Genomic DNA, 14,047 nt, shown 5'->3' with positions numbered 1-14,047 from the left:
CGTCATCTTCATCGTTTTACATATTTGTACGTTGTAACACTTGTAAGGTAACTTCCTCGCAACACCAACTAATTTCAATTGTATCCTACTCGTCAAACCATACATACCACTTGTATAATTGTATTTCATCTTCTTAAATTGGTAAATGATCTTCATTTTCTTGGATTAGGAATTTATGAGGGGTGAATTTGAAAAGTTTTTTTTAGGTTATTGTTGCCTAACATTCTTTGACTAGCTAGAGACCACTTGCTGTGGTTATGAGCAAGTTTTTTTTGATAGACTATGATCCGTTAGAATGATTAGTATAGTTTTTTTTTTTTTCTTCTTTTGAAATCTGATTATTATAGTCTTAGGGCATGTTGATTGACTGAAGTGAGCTGAACTGAACATTTTATGAGAGAAAGAAATTAAGAACTGAACTGAAGTAAACTGAAAATAATCTGAAGAGAACAGACCCTTAATGCTATTAAAAAAATCTAATCTGATTTGACAATAATCTAACTTATTTTAAAGTGACACATATCATAATTGGTTGTGCATGCTTGAGTATTAACATAACGACTTATGCACACCCACTTAAACCAACCAGATACATATCCAACATGCACACCCAATCAATAGCATTCGAAGGTGGTGTGACTTCTGAGGTGATTACTAAGTGATTTAACTTGCATGTATATATATTCTCATATATGTTTTGGCTTCTTGTAACTATTCGCCTTATCTTTAAACTCTTATTTATATGCTATTGGTTTAAAATATGTTGACCATCGGGTCGATCTTGTGGCATGTTTTTCTTGCATATATAGCCTTGTGAGATTGAAAATGATGCGATATGAATTACGTGCATTATACCAGATGTTCTTGTAGATTATGTTCTTAAAAGTTAATGCCAGTCAACTTTGACTTAGCCCATGCATCCTAAAGTTTGCGTAGAGTTTGGGTTCTTCGACGTTAGTCTTGAAATGTCCAACTTGAGTTAACTCAACGATTAAGATTTCTTATCAAATTAAATTAAATCTAATTAAAGTCCCAAACAAATTATATTTTATTAAGCTCGAGCTAACCCATGATCAACTCGAATAAAAATCATAAAGGCAATACAAACTATATTTAAGGCCTGCTCTGATTTTACTAAAGTGAGCTGAACTGAACTGAATTGAATATCTTATGACAGAAAGAAATTGGGAACTGAATTGATTAGAGTTGAATTGAACTGAAGATAAAGTGAAGAGAACAGGCCCATAAATTGTGATGTTATTGTTATTACTTCGGTGGTGGCTAAGATCATAATCTTTTGGACGGAATAAAATTAAAATAAATTAAACTGAACTGAACTGAACCGAACTGAACTTAAAAGTTCAATTAACTAAACTTAGGTAATTCATATAACTGAACCTTGTTTAACTCAACCTAATGAAGCTTAATTGTACTAAAATAAACTTGGTAAAACTAAATTGAACATAACTAAAATTTGAAAAGTAAGTCCAAAAGAGCGCATTATAAAAATTTTATGACAGTCTATTGACGACAAACTTATAACACTTTTAATGACCGTCTTTTAATCTGTTATAAAACATACCCAACTTCATACAAAAGACTTACTCCACGACGGAAAAATATTCTACAAAAGTCCCCTCTAGGATGGGCTCACGACAGGAAAACTTGTCTTAAATGACGCTATATAATAGATTAACGACGGGACTTTTTGTCGTTAATGAGCTCTTTTCTAATAGTGACCGCAATGTGAGTTTGTGACGCCGTCAAAGTAACCAAACCTAGAGTAATAACATTCCCTCTATAAACATACATTATTACATTACATAACCCACACCGTATAGTAAAAGAACCAACATTTGATAAAAACAAAGGTCCACAATTACAACTCAACACAATAAAGAGAAAAACAGAGGAAGAAGAGAGAGAAAATCAAAAGAATAAAAAGACTCATCAACCATTCCTTAACCTCAATATTCTTCCTCTTTCCCTTTCTTCTATATCAACCCAACTCAACTCCTTAGATAAGACTTCTTCTTCTTCCTCCTCCCTCTCTTTCTCTCTCTACTTTCTCTCTCCGCCATGAAAAAACTCTACCGCAAAGGTCAAGTTCACCCTTCTCCTTCTCCACCATCTTCTGATCAATTTTCTCTCTCCTATCTTCCTGCTGCAATCCTAACACTTGCTGTTACTCTCTCTCCTCAAGACAAAGAAGTTTTAGCTTATCTTCTTTCTTGTTCCTCTTCTTCTTCTTCTTCTACCCCTTTTGATTTTGACCCTTCTAAATCCTCTGCCAAAAAACAGAGCAATTTTAATAATAATATTACTAATAATAGTAATCTTCAGCAACACCCTCCTTATTCGAGCTGTTATTGTTTCACCTGCTATACTAGCTACTGGGCTCGATGGGATTCCTCCCCAAATCGGCAGCTTATTCATGAAATCATCGACGCTTTCGAAGATAATTTGGTGGCGCAAAGGAAGAAGAAGAAACAGGGGTCAACCCGGAAAGAAAAGAGGAAGAACAGCAAATCAAACTTCGATCATGATAATAATAATCAGGTTTCTGATAAGGTTAAGGTTAATGATGATGTTACTCGCAATGGGTCAGATGGGTCGGGCCGAGTCGGGCCTGAGTTGGGCCGGGTTGAAGAACAAAGAGGTGAAGATGATGATGAGAAGATAGTAGGTGATGAAATGAAACAGGGGTCTGTAAGGAAGATTGTCAGTTTTATTGGTGAAAGAATTTGGGGAAGTGTTTGGGGTTGAGAAATCAATAAAAACTACAAATTTTAAGGTGGGTTTATTTTGCTAATTTTATGTGAAATATAAATCTGCTAAATCAATTTTTTTTTTTTTTAGATGCTCTGTTTCAAAGTTTCAATCTTGTATGATATACTTCTCCCCTGCTCTTTTTTTGTATGATATATATGGGCAGTTTTGACAATATTCTCATATGAGATTAGGGTTTTATTTTTATTTTTCTACATCAAAAAAAAAAAAAAAAGGAAAAAAAGAGGGTAGAATATGTACTTCTATATGTAAAAATTATGTAATCCAATCATGAATACTATATTAGGTTGGAAATAAATTGATTTTTCTTCCTCATTTATGGGGGGTTGCTATGTTTTTTGCTATATAATTTAACATGCAAATATTTGTATCTTTGTTCTATTTTGGGTTGGTTGGTGGATGGAGTTGAACTAAAATGTTGAGTCAAATTGATGAGAAAACATAGTCATTTTTTTCCTTTGAGAAAGATGTGTGGTGTATTATAATTAATCTTTGGGATTGCATAATTGGTTTAATCTTGGTGGCATTTTGGATATGTTAAAGAGTTTTGGAGTTAACATCACTTGAAAAATTTAAGGGTGTTTTATAATTAAAAATAGTAGTTATTGAGACCGGGTGAAATGTCTAATTTGTGTTTTAAGCATGAATTGAATAGTATATAGGATTACAAATGTGGGACATTAGATTACTTAAGACTTGTAATAAATGCTTGTAAAATTCTTCCGCCATTTTTCAATCCCTTCTAAATTTTGATATATCGGGTGTTTCCCTTGTTAACTATAGTTCTCTTTGTTTAGCTAATATATTTTTTTTTCTTAATGCTTTTTTCTTGGTGTTATTATTGAAAGTTTAACAATGAGCTTTTAACCTACTAACATAATGATAGCATAACATTGGCATGATAACCAATTTGTACCATATCACATAATTACCTATAATTAGTCAAATGAAAGTGTTTATGTAGGTAATTAGTCGAAAATATTGGGATGATTTTTTTTTTTTTTTTTTTTTTTTTTTTTGACGGGAATATTGGGATGATTAAATATTATGAAGATGTACTATTATTATTAATTAAGAAGTATTGATCAATGATGCTTTAAGGTCACCTTTTTGTGGGTTTCATTATAAGCATTGAATTAGCCCAACTTATATTCGTTGCACTCCATAATCATTTGTCTCATTTTTTTTATTCCATTTTTGTAATTGGGTTCTAATTCTCTTACTTTTTCTATGTCAACAAATATTCCATTGTTAAATTGCTCTCCGCACCCCTCTCACCTTTTTTATGATGTTTTTGTATCCTCAATAGTTTAATTACCCTTTAATATTCTTGGGAGAGTAAGTCGTAATTTAGGGGACATTTTAATATTCTTTCTTTATTTTTTGGAGGAAATGTTAGAGGAAATCTTGATTCATAAATGCTTAAATCATAAATCATTTATTTGGGATAAAGTCAAAATGAGGAAAAAAAAAATGTTAATAATGTTTACGTATCCATGTCTCTTGTTGATAAGGGGATCCAATCATACAATAGTATACTATCTCCGTTTTAATTTAGATATTAAGAAGTAATTTACAGTTATGCGGGTTTAATAATTTATACTAGCAGCATGATTATTAATCCTCCTGAAAAATAAATATAGTGATGATCAATGAAAGGAGTTTTTTTTATTTTTTTTTTTTTTTTTTTAATCATAATTAATTTTTACTATATTTATTTACCATCAAAATTTTAGAATTGTTTTTCTCATCTTAAACAATGGGTAAATTAAATTCAAGGAGAATCTCCAGAATATTGTAAATGGAAGCTGAGTAATGGAACAGTTTATAGTCCGTATTTGTTTTAAACTAAAAAGACAAAGATATACGGAGTACAGTGAAAAAGAGAAATAATGGCAAATGGAGGCTGTCAAATCCCTTTATTTCTGATATGTTCTATCCTTATTATGTAAGAAAATAAAGTGGAAATTTAATCATACTGTACCTTCTCTCTTTCTCTCATCACTACACTTTACTTTACCTTCTCTATTGTGGAATAATAATGTTGCTCAAAAATATAAACTTATACTTCATTCAACAGTATTGCTGTCTACCAGTCATTCAACAGTTTATAAAATAAAATTGGAATAATATAAGATATTCTGGCTAAGTACTTATTTGGAAAAGGCTTTACTAAATAAAATTGGTTGTTGACTATATATGTTGAGTACTGATAGAGTATAAAACATATTCCTGCGCCTCAATCATCAGCTTAAACTTTTGGTTGAGATGATCCACTAACATGCTATCGGAGCCAGTGTGACACAAAGGTCACGAGTTCGAATCTCATCCGCTCCTCCTTCAAAGTGGAATTAATTCGCACCAGGTATGGGTGGGCCTGTGTTGCATCCACATTTCAAGCCCAAAGGGCCTTTCATGTGAGGGGGAGTAATAGAGTATAAAACATATTCCACTAATAATGTTCATATTTTTAGTATATATATATTTTTGTAAGAAAGTTCATACTAATAATGAGTATATATATATATATTTTTGTAAGAATGTTCATACTAATAATGTAAACTAAACCTTATATTCGATCTCTTGGTTTAGTGGCTGCATAAGATCAAATAAAACATATATGGGATTTTTAATTCATTCGTCCTAATGTAGATTAAGGCCCTGTTCACTTCACCTTATTTTTGCTAAACTGAAATTATCTTTAATGAAGTGAAATTATTTTTGCTGAACTTAAATTATTTTTACTAAACTGAAATTAATTTTACTGAACTGAAATTATTTTTGTTGAACTCAAATTAATTTTACTGAACTCAAATTATTTTTGCAGAATTAAAATTATATTTTTACTAATTTTCTATTATATTTATTCTTTATGGTTACTGAATTTTACTGAACTAAAATTATTTTAAATTATTTTTACTGAACTGAACTTATTTTTACTGAACTGAAATTTTACTTAATATTATTTTTTTAAGGTGAAGTGAACAGAGTCTAATATTAAAAGTTTTATAGCACATTTGTAAAGACATAGAAGCTAAAAAGAAAATGCAGTAAATTGTGCAAAATTGAAAAATTAAAACATCTTTTAATTAAATAGAGTATCTTAAACTTTTTATTTATTGAAACTTATTTTTAATCAAAAAATATCATTAATAAACTCAAAATGGTAGTTAGTTCAGGTAATATTAGGTGTTGTACTGTAGTAGTGTTGTACTATAATATAGGACTAGTGGTAAAGTACAAAAGTACTCGAGGCAAGGGATCAAAGGATGGTTTACCAACTAATACTTGGTGGAGTTTTTGTAGTAATTAAGACTATTAAGAAAAAGATAACTACCTAACTTTAATTACCACATTCCTTAATTATTTAGGAATGAGTCGTGTAGATTTATAGTCTATTTGCAAGGCTTGTTTTTTACATGTTTGTGGCAAATTTAGGGATGATTTGAGGTTTTGTCGAGTTTATTAAGAGGTGCTAGTATTTTTACCAAAAAAATTGGCCAAAAAGATAATAATCAAACGAAGTTTTGAGACATTTAGATATAATCCTTAGTAAGCTAGCTAATTAGATTAATGTTTATATATATAATCAAGTTTGTCAACTCTAATAATTAATTGGTTGTTGTCATTTATTTTAAGATAGAAAATGGGTCATTATTATTCTACTAGCACATAAATATAATAATGTCATTATAAAATGTGTATTATTAGAGATTTATTTTAGAGACTTTGTACCCCGTATATATAAATTATTTTAAATGCTGAGAGCAAAAAGAACAGAAAAATGCAACTAATAAATCTAAAAAGTAAAAATAAGATATAAATAATTTTAAGTAGGAAAACGGAGAGCAGTGTTGTGTTTAGATAAGGTCATCTTGGATCTATCATATCATTCATATATGCAATTAAGCCATAAATTATTATGTTAGGTGTAATTAAGCTCATTAGTTATTAGAGAGTGACAATTTTGAAGTGAGATAGGCGCATGGAATAACGGCATCATTTTATATTCAAGTTAGTATTATTATCAGTTTATCACTAACTAATTAATCATGTAATCATTATTTGAAGTCCTAATTAATCACCAGCTAGCGTATATATATTGTAGTCTCATCTTCTAATGTCCATCAACTGCCGTTATTCAAATCCTAGTATATTGATAGATTTTGATGAAAATTTTTGTTTATAAATCACGAAGTATATTGAATTTAATTAATACATGGCAGTATACCTTTATTCAATCCATGATGTGGGCACATGTTAGAAAATCCTATATTAGCAAATTTTAAGAAATTAATTAATTACCTACATACTCCATATAAATATTTTTGATGTATTATATAAGAGCTTTTGTTCATATTTGATTAAAATATAATATGTAGCACTTCTTACTTCTCACAAATCAACCAACATGTAAATGATCATGCCGTCCAAATTTACAACACTTAATATTAACCACGAATTGTTCACAGGCCAACATTAAAATTGAAATGTCATTATCGGCGTAATTTTTAAATAATTAGGAGATCACTATTTAATCTAATTACTCAAGCTATCTCTTGAAGGCAAAGTGTGTAGTACAAATTAGACTATGTAAATTAAAGGTTGCTCTAAAATCTACACTACCAACACTATTCATGTGATGTAATTGAGACTTCGGGTCACCCGGCCCGAGAAAAAGTTCTAAAATCTACACTTCCAACGCTATTCATGTGATGTCATTGAGAATTCGGGTCTGGCCCGAGAAAAAAGTTGGTCTTGAACTCTCACATCTAAACCAACAACAATTCACTTTACATGCTTACTTCCATCCCTATGTCTCTTTCTTCACAATGCAAACATAAATGTTGGTGTATGCTCCCCATTGTCACTTCCCATAAGATTGTGTTTAACGTACTTATATGTCAAATTTTGTGCTTCTCATGGCCTATTTGCTATTTGTCATTGTACTGTGATCAATACAAATCATTTTCTAAACTCATATTAATTAATCTAATTAATTATTCCAATCAAAACGTAATTTTATCAAGTATATATTTCTAATTCAATACCTAAAAATAATGTTTTATATCAAAGGGAAATATAGCACAACACATCTAGCTAGTATTATATTCAATTCGTGTTGTGTCATAACAGGCTTGGTCATTGATGAAGGAGTTAGGACTGCTCAAACTGCACTTTCTTAAAACCATCTACTACTTGACACGGCCGCCATTATTATTCCTAGCTTTAATTAGTGAAGTTTAAATTACTATGAGTATTAGCTTCTAGCTCTGATCTTACGATGATTCATGTAAACAATAACAAAAATAAAAGTCTTTTTTTTTTTTTAAAAAAAAATATATATATATATATATATATATATATATATATATATATATATATATATATATATATATATATATATATATATATATATATATATATATATATATATATATATATATATATATAATTAACTATGTTCATAAAAGCATCTTTCGTTGGTCATTAATTTAATAAACGGATTGATATATACTTGGTATATTTTGTAGGTCATGCTACAGTTCTTAGAATATGTCATTTAGCGACTATACATGCCTACATGTACGTTGTAGTGTCAACAGAACGAAAATATCAGGATTTTGAGTTGACTAATCATTAGTTTGATCAAAGAAGACCAAATAAACACATTAAGTAATCAACTCATTAAAATATAGTCTCATTTGATCCAAAATACATAAAATAGCTAAAGTACCTTTGTATTACTAGCTGTACTTATTAGAATAAGAAATACATACATTATGAGTACTATATATATAGCAATTAGCAAAGGTGCAAAAGGCAAAGTAGATAAAAATACAAACAATTTTATAGGTAAAAAAACCATCTACAAAGAGGTATTTATATCTTTTAAATAAAAAATTTAATACACCTAGGCCCTGATTTTATAAAAAAAATAATTAAAAAATTAAATAATATTAGGTTCCCTTCAAAAAAAAAAAAAAAAGAAAGAATAATATTAGGATCTACTTAATTTTTTTTTTTCAAATATCTTAAAATTCTCCCTCTATTACATATTACTCGCAACAAAAAAATATTTTATGCCTCACAAATAATACCCTTTATTGCGAGTAATACTTAACAGATCGAGGAAGTAATATTTCTTATAACTCCCCTGCAGGAAAAAGAAACACTCATATATCTTCCCATGCATAAAAAAAACATTTACATACAAAGTGGAGTAATTAAAGGTGCGAAAGTGACCTATTTTCAGCCCATGCATATGCATGCATTTAAGCCAACTTTTGATTAACCAATTATTTTGATTTTCACACAAAAAGGTGGTAATTAACATATTTTCACTGTGATAAGATTTTGTTGGCTTATTCAAAGGGATATGTATATTGACCGTCCATTCTTTTAACTAAAGTTTTTCACTAATTAGATTAGTTTTTGTAAATCATATGTATAAGTAGACAAAACATCTTAATTAGGGTGTTTTTTCCCTCAACAATCCAGTCAATTTTGCTCAAATTTTTACAGTAAATAATGCTTATCCATATATATATCTTAACTCGCTATATATAGACATATATACTTCGTGATTATATATACAAAATTGTAATATACGGAGTATATTGTATATATGAGTTTTTAATTTTCACAGAAAACCATAAAGGGCAAACGTATTATTTGATCATATTTTAGAGGTACTATATGATAAGATTGACCGCCTGCTTATAACAATGTTAATTAGTTATAGACTTTAATTATTTAGTTTATAATAAATTTGAATGTTTATAATATTCCACTCTTTGTGCTGTACTATAATCTTGCTAAAGAACTTAGGAGTACAGAGGTACACGAGTATATAAGTGTCAGTATATCTGACATTGAATCACAATAATTAATTGCGCATCTTTATATCTTTATTTATATCCCTGAAATATTCTCAAAATCATCCACTTAAGAGTATCCTCAACATTAGACTCCAACAATAACATCATGCATCCCTCGATTTACTCTTTCAATTCATAAATGTTAAACAAATTCATCACTTCATTGTAAGACTAACTGTCAAAGTAGGGCTTAAAGCTTACCCATTCATTGAATGATCCTCAAAATATATAGAGAACATAGTTTCCTAAAGCCTAACAAACAATATCTTGAAGATATATATCAAGCCTATAAACTAGGAAACTAATTATAAGATAGCAATTACAAAGATATGATAATATTTCCTAATAATATTCCTAACACCCCCCCTCAAGTTGGAGCAGGTGGAGTGAAGATGCCCAACTTGCCAAGTAATAGATCAAATTGAGATTTGCCGAGAGCTTTTGTAAAGATGTCGGCCAATTGCTCACGTGTAGGAACATAGGATGGATCAATCAAACCTTCTGTAATAGCATCTCGGACGAAGTGACAATCGACTTCAATGTGCTTCGTCCGTTCATGAAAAACCGGATTCTTTGCAAAGTGCAAAACTGATTGACTATCACAAAATAATTTGATAGCCTTAGGATGTTGCACTCCTAAGCTCAAAAGTAGCCGTTTCAACCACTTCAATTCCATTGTGGTAGCACACATACAACGATATTCGGCTTCAGAAGAACTCGTAGAGACAGTCTTCTGCTTTTTGGTTTTCCAAGAGATAGGTGACTTACCAAGAAAAATTAGCCACCCTGTCAAAGATCTACGTGTCAAGAGACACGCGGCCCAATCCGAATCACACCAACCCTGCAAGGTTAGTTCACTGTCTGATCGTAGCAAAATACCTTGACCCGGAGTTCCTTTCAAATATCTCACAACTCGGAGGGCTGCCTCCCAATGTTCAGTTCTTGGAGCATGCATGAACTGAGACAAAATATGAACTGAATAGGCTAAATCCGGCCTAGTGACAGCAAGATATATTAACCTCCCAACAAGTCTGCGATACGGTTCCGGATCATCAAGAAGAGGACCACTAGCTAGACCAAGTTTGTGATTCTGCTCCATAGGAAAGCCGGCTGGCTTTGATCCCAATAATCCTGCTTCTGAAATGATGTCAAGAGTATATTTTCTCTGGCATAGGAACAAGCCTGAAGAGCTACGAGCCACTTCAATTCCCAAAAAATATTTCAGAGTACCAAGATCTTTCATATGAAAATAATCACTAAGATATGCTTTGAAAGCCCTTAACGCAGCGGAATTATTACCAGAAATAATGAGATAATCCACATATACAAGGACATTAATTTGCACATTACCCTTTGTATAAGTGAACAAAGAATAATCTAAATATGATTGTCGAAAGCCATATGCCTTCAAAGATTTCGTTAGTTTAGCAAACCAACATCTAGGATCCTGTTTTAGACCATACAAAGATTTCCGAAGGCGACATATCTTATTCGGATGAGAGGATTCAAAACCCGGAGGGAGTTTCATATAGACTTCCTCTGAAAGATCGCCATGAAGAAAGGCGTTGTGGACGTCCATTTGATGGAGCTCCCAATTTTTCGAAGCTGCAATAGCAAGAAAAGCTCTAACTGTGACCATTTTAGCAACCGGAGCAAATGTTTCGGTGTAATCAATACCCTCCTTTTGATGATTGCCGAAGACGACTAATCTGGATTTTAGCCTCTCAATACTTCCATCGGAGTTATATTTGATTTTGTACACCCACTGACTCCCTAGAGGTCGTTTGCCGGGAGGGAGATCTTCCATTGTCCATGTGCCATTTTTTTCTAGAGCTTGAATTTCATTTCTAGAGAGGGGAAGGAGTTCGGTTTATTAGATGTGCGGCCGCAAGAACACTTTCTCCCCAAAAATATATAGGCAAATTAGCTTGGAATCTCAAAGCTCTACCTACATTTAAAATATGTTTGTGTTTCCTCTCAACTCGACCATTTTGTTGCGGGGTTCCAACACATGATGTTTGAAATAAGATGCCAGTTGCATTAAAGAAATCACGCAAACAATTAAATTCGGTGCCATTGTCACTTTGAACTATTTTAATTGTTTGAGAAAATTGTCGATCCACCATTGCCACAAAAGACATAAACATACGGAAAACTTCCGTTTTATCAACTAGCAAATAAATCCAAACGGCACGAGAGAAATCATCAACTATAGTAAAAAAATAACGAGCACCACAAGCCGATGCATGTTTATAAGACCCCCATAAATCACAATGAACTTTTTCAAAGATTCTAGAGGCTTTATTCTCACTTAAAGGAAAACTAGATCTAGGGTGTTTAGCACGAAAACAAACTTCACATGCTTTATTGAAACTACCCTTACAATTATGAACGGGAGGGAGAAGTTTTACTACTCTTTCCGACGGATGACCCATACGCTTGTGCCATAACTCTAACAATGCTGAAGATTCAGAAACTGCTACATGTTGCACCGAGGCTCGTCCTTCGAAATAAAACAGTCCATCTCGCCTAACACTCGTTCCAATCAGCTCCCTCGACTGGTCCTGTATAGCACACATATTAGAGTTAAATTGGACAGTGTAATTTGTATCATCGATTAATTGAGATACAAAAATTAAATTGCAACACAAATCAGGAACAAATAACACATGATGGAGAACAATTTTCGATGATAATCGAACCGAGCTTTCTTTTGTGGCGTTTACTGTTTTGCCGTTTGGAAGACCCACGGGACAATGAGAGATGGTTCGAGTATCAAATAACCATTTGTCATTGCTTGTCACATGTCTAGATGCACCTGTATCAACAATCTATAAATCATTGTCAAACTCACCATTCAAGCGATCATCGGGAATTTTTGTATTACTAAGGAAACCGGCAATTGCTTTCCATTGTTCCGCAGTAAACGTTTGTGATGAACCACTCGAAGAATCCATGTTGCTTGAATTAGAAGCCCCTGTTGCTGTTGCATTTGCCCGAGCTTGAGGTCTCCCTTTGGCACTGGACTGTGACTTTCCACGCTTAGAGGGATTCGGCCACCACTCCGGGTAGCCTTTTAATTCGAAACAGCCTGAAACCAAGTGCCCTTGTTTCTTGCAGTAGGTACATAGCAGACCTGATTTATCAGGTTTGTCCTCCGTGGCTGCGGACTTTGGCTTCCCTGTGTTCGTTCGAAGAGCAAAACCAACTGCTTCAGGGGGCTGCTCGGCAGGAACTTGTTTAGCAAGCCGAACCCGCTCATCTTGTGAGACCAATTGATATGCTCGATCAAGGGATGGCAGGGGATCTTGAGACAAGATATTGGTCCGAGTCTGAGCATAGAAATCGGTATATAATCCCATCAAAAACTCATGAAGACGAGTTTCCTGCCGACGTTTTTCATGTTCTAATCCTGCTTTGCAATTTGCACAGCAAGAACAAGTGATTATCGGCTCATGATTATTCAATTCCTCCCATAAGGCAGTCAATTTGCCAAAATAAGAGGCTACTGTCATATCCTTCGATTGTTCGCACTTTGCAATCGAGACCTTCAACTGCTGAATTCGAGGTCCATTAACGGTGGCAAACCTCATCTTGAGAGTATCCCATAGCCTCTTCGCATCTTTGTACTTCGAAAGAGTACTCTTTACTTCGGGATCAATAGTGTTCATGAGCCAAGAAATCAACATAGCATGTATGGTGTTCCAATCCGTTTGATTACACGGAGAGGATGGAGTTGTGATTGTTCCGTCAAGAAAAACGAATTTACGACGCGCTTCCAACGCCGTTTGAACATCACTGGCCACTCATCATAATTTTCCCCACGAAGTCGGGTCGGAGTAATAAAATCCCCTGGCCTGTCATGAGGACCAAGGTAATATGGAGAAGTAATGTCAATTTTTGGTGACGGTGGCGGCGGTGGTGGTGGAATATCATCACCGGCCATGGTGATTTAAGGATTTTTTTTTTTTTTTTTTTTTTTTTTTTTTTTTTTTTTTTAATTCTCTGGCGACTGATACCATGTCAAAGTAGGGCTTAAAGCTTACCCATTCATTGAATGATCCTCAAAATATATAGAGAACATAGTTTCCTAAAGCCTAACAAACAATATCTTGAAGATATATATCAAGCCTATAAACTAGGAAACTAATTATAAGATAGCAATTACAAAGATATGATAATATTTCCTAATAATATTCCTAACACTAACCCTGACATTTACCCATTTCGTTTTAAGTTATATGCAACATTAATACATTATAATTTTTGGGTAATGTTATATGTAGCCGTAAGGGCTATATATAAGCATTAAATAGACTATTGGAAATTGTATAAAATTAGGAATTTATGACAAAAACACGCGTAAATCAGTGTAA

At 32.5% G+C, this 14,047-nt stretch overlaps 1 protein-coding gene across 1 annotated transcript; it reads left to right on the top strand.

Annotated features, from left to right (window-relative positions):
• The first annotated feature begins 1,859 nt into the window (after positions 1 to 1,859).
• LOC145579604 (uncharacterized) lies at positions 1,860 to 3,125 on the top strand. Its single transcript, XM_081636839.1, has one exon. The coding sequence runs from the start codon at positions 2,080 to 2,082 to the stop codon at positions 2,764 to 2,766; it is 687 nt and encodes a 228-aa protein (XP_081492965.1). The 5' UTR covers positions 1,860 to 2,079; the 3' UTR covers positions 2,767 to 3,125.
• The last annotated feature ends 10,922 nt before the right edge of the window (positions 3,126 to 14,047 follow it).

The sequence above is a fragment of the Chenopodium album genome, chromosome 14 (genome assembly GCF_948465745.1).
Source record: "Chenopodium album chromosome 14, dcCheAlbu1.1, whole genome shotgun sequence".
NCBI lineage: Eukaryota > Viridiplantae > Streptophyta > Magnoliopsida > Caryophyllales > Amaranthaceae > Chenopodium > Chenopodium album.
The sequence above is the reverse complement of the archived record's forward strand: the minus strand, read 5'-3'. Positions and strand labels throughout refer to the sequence as shown.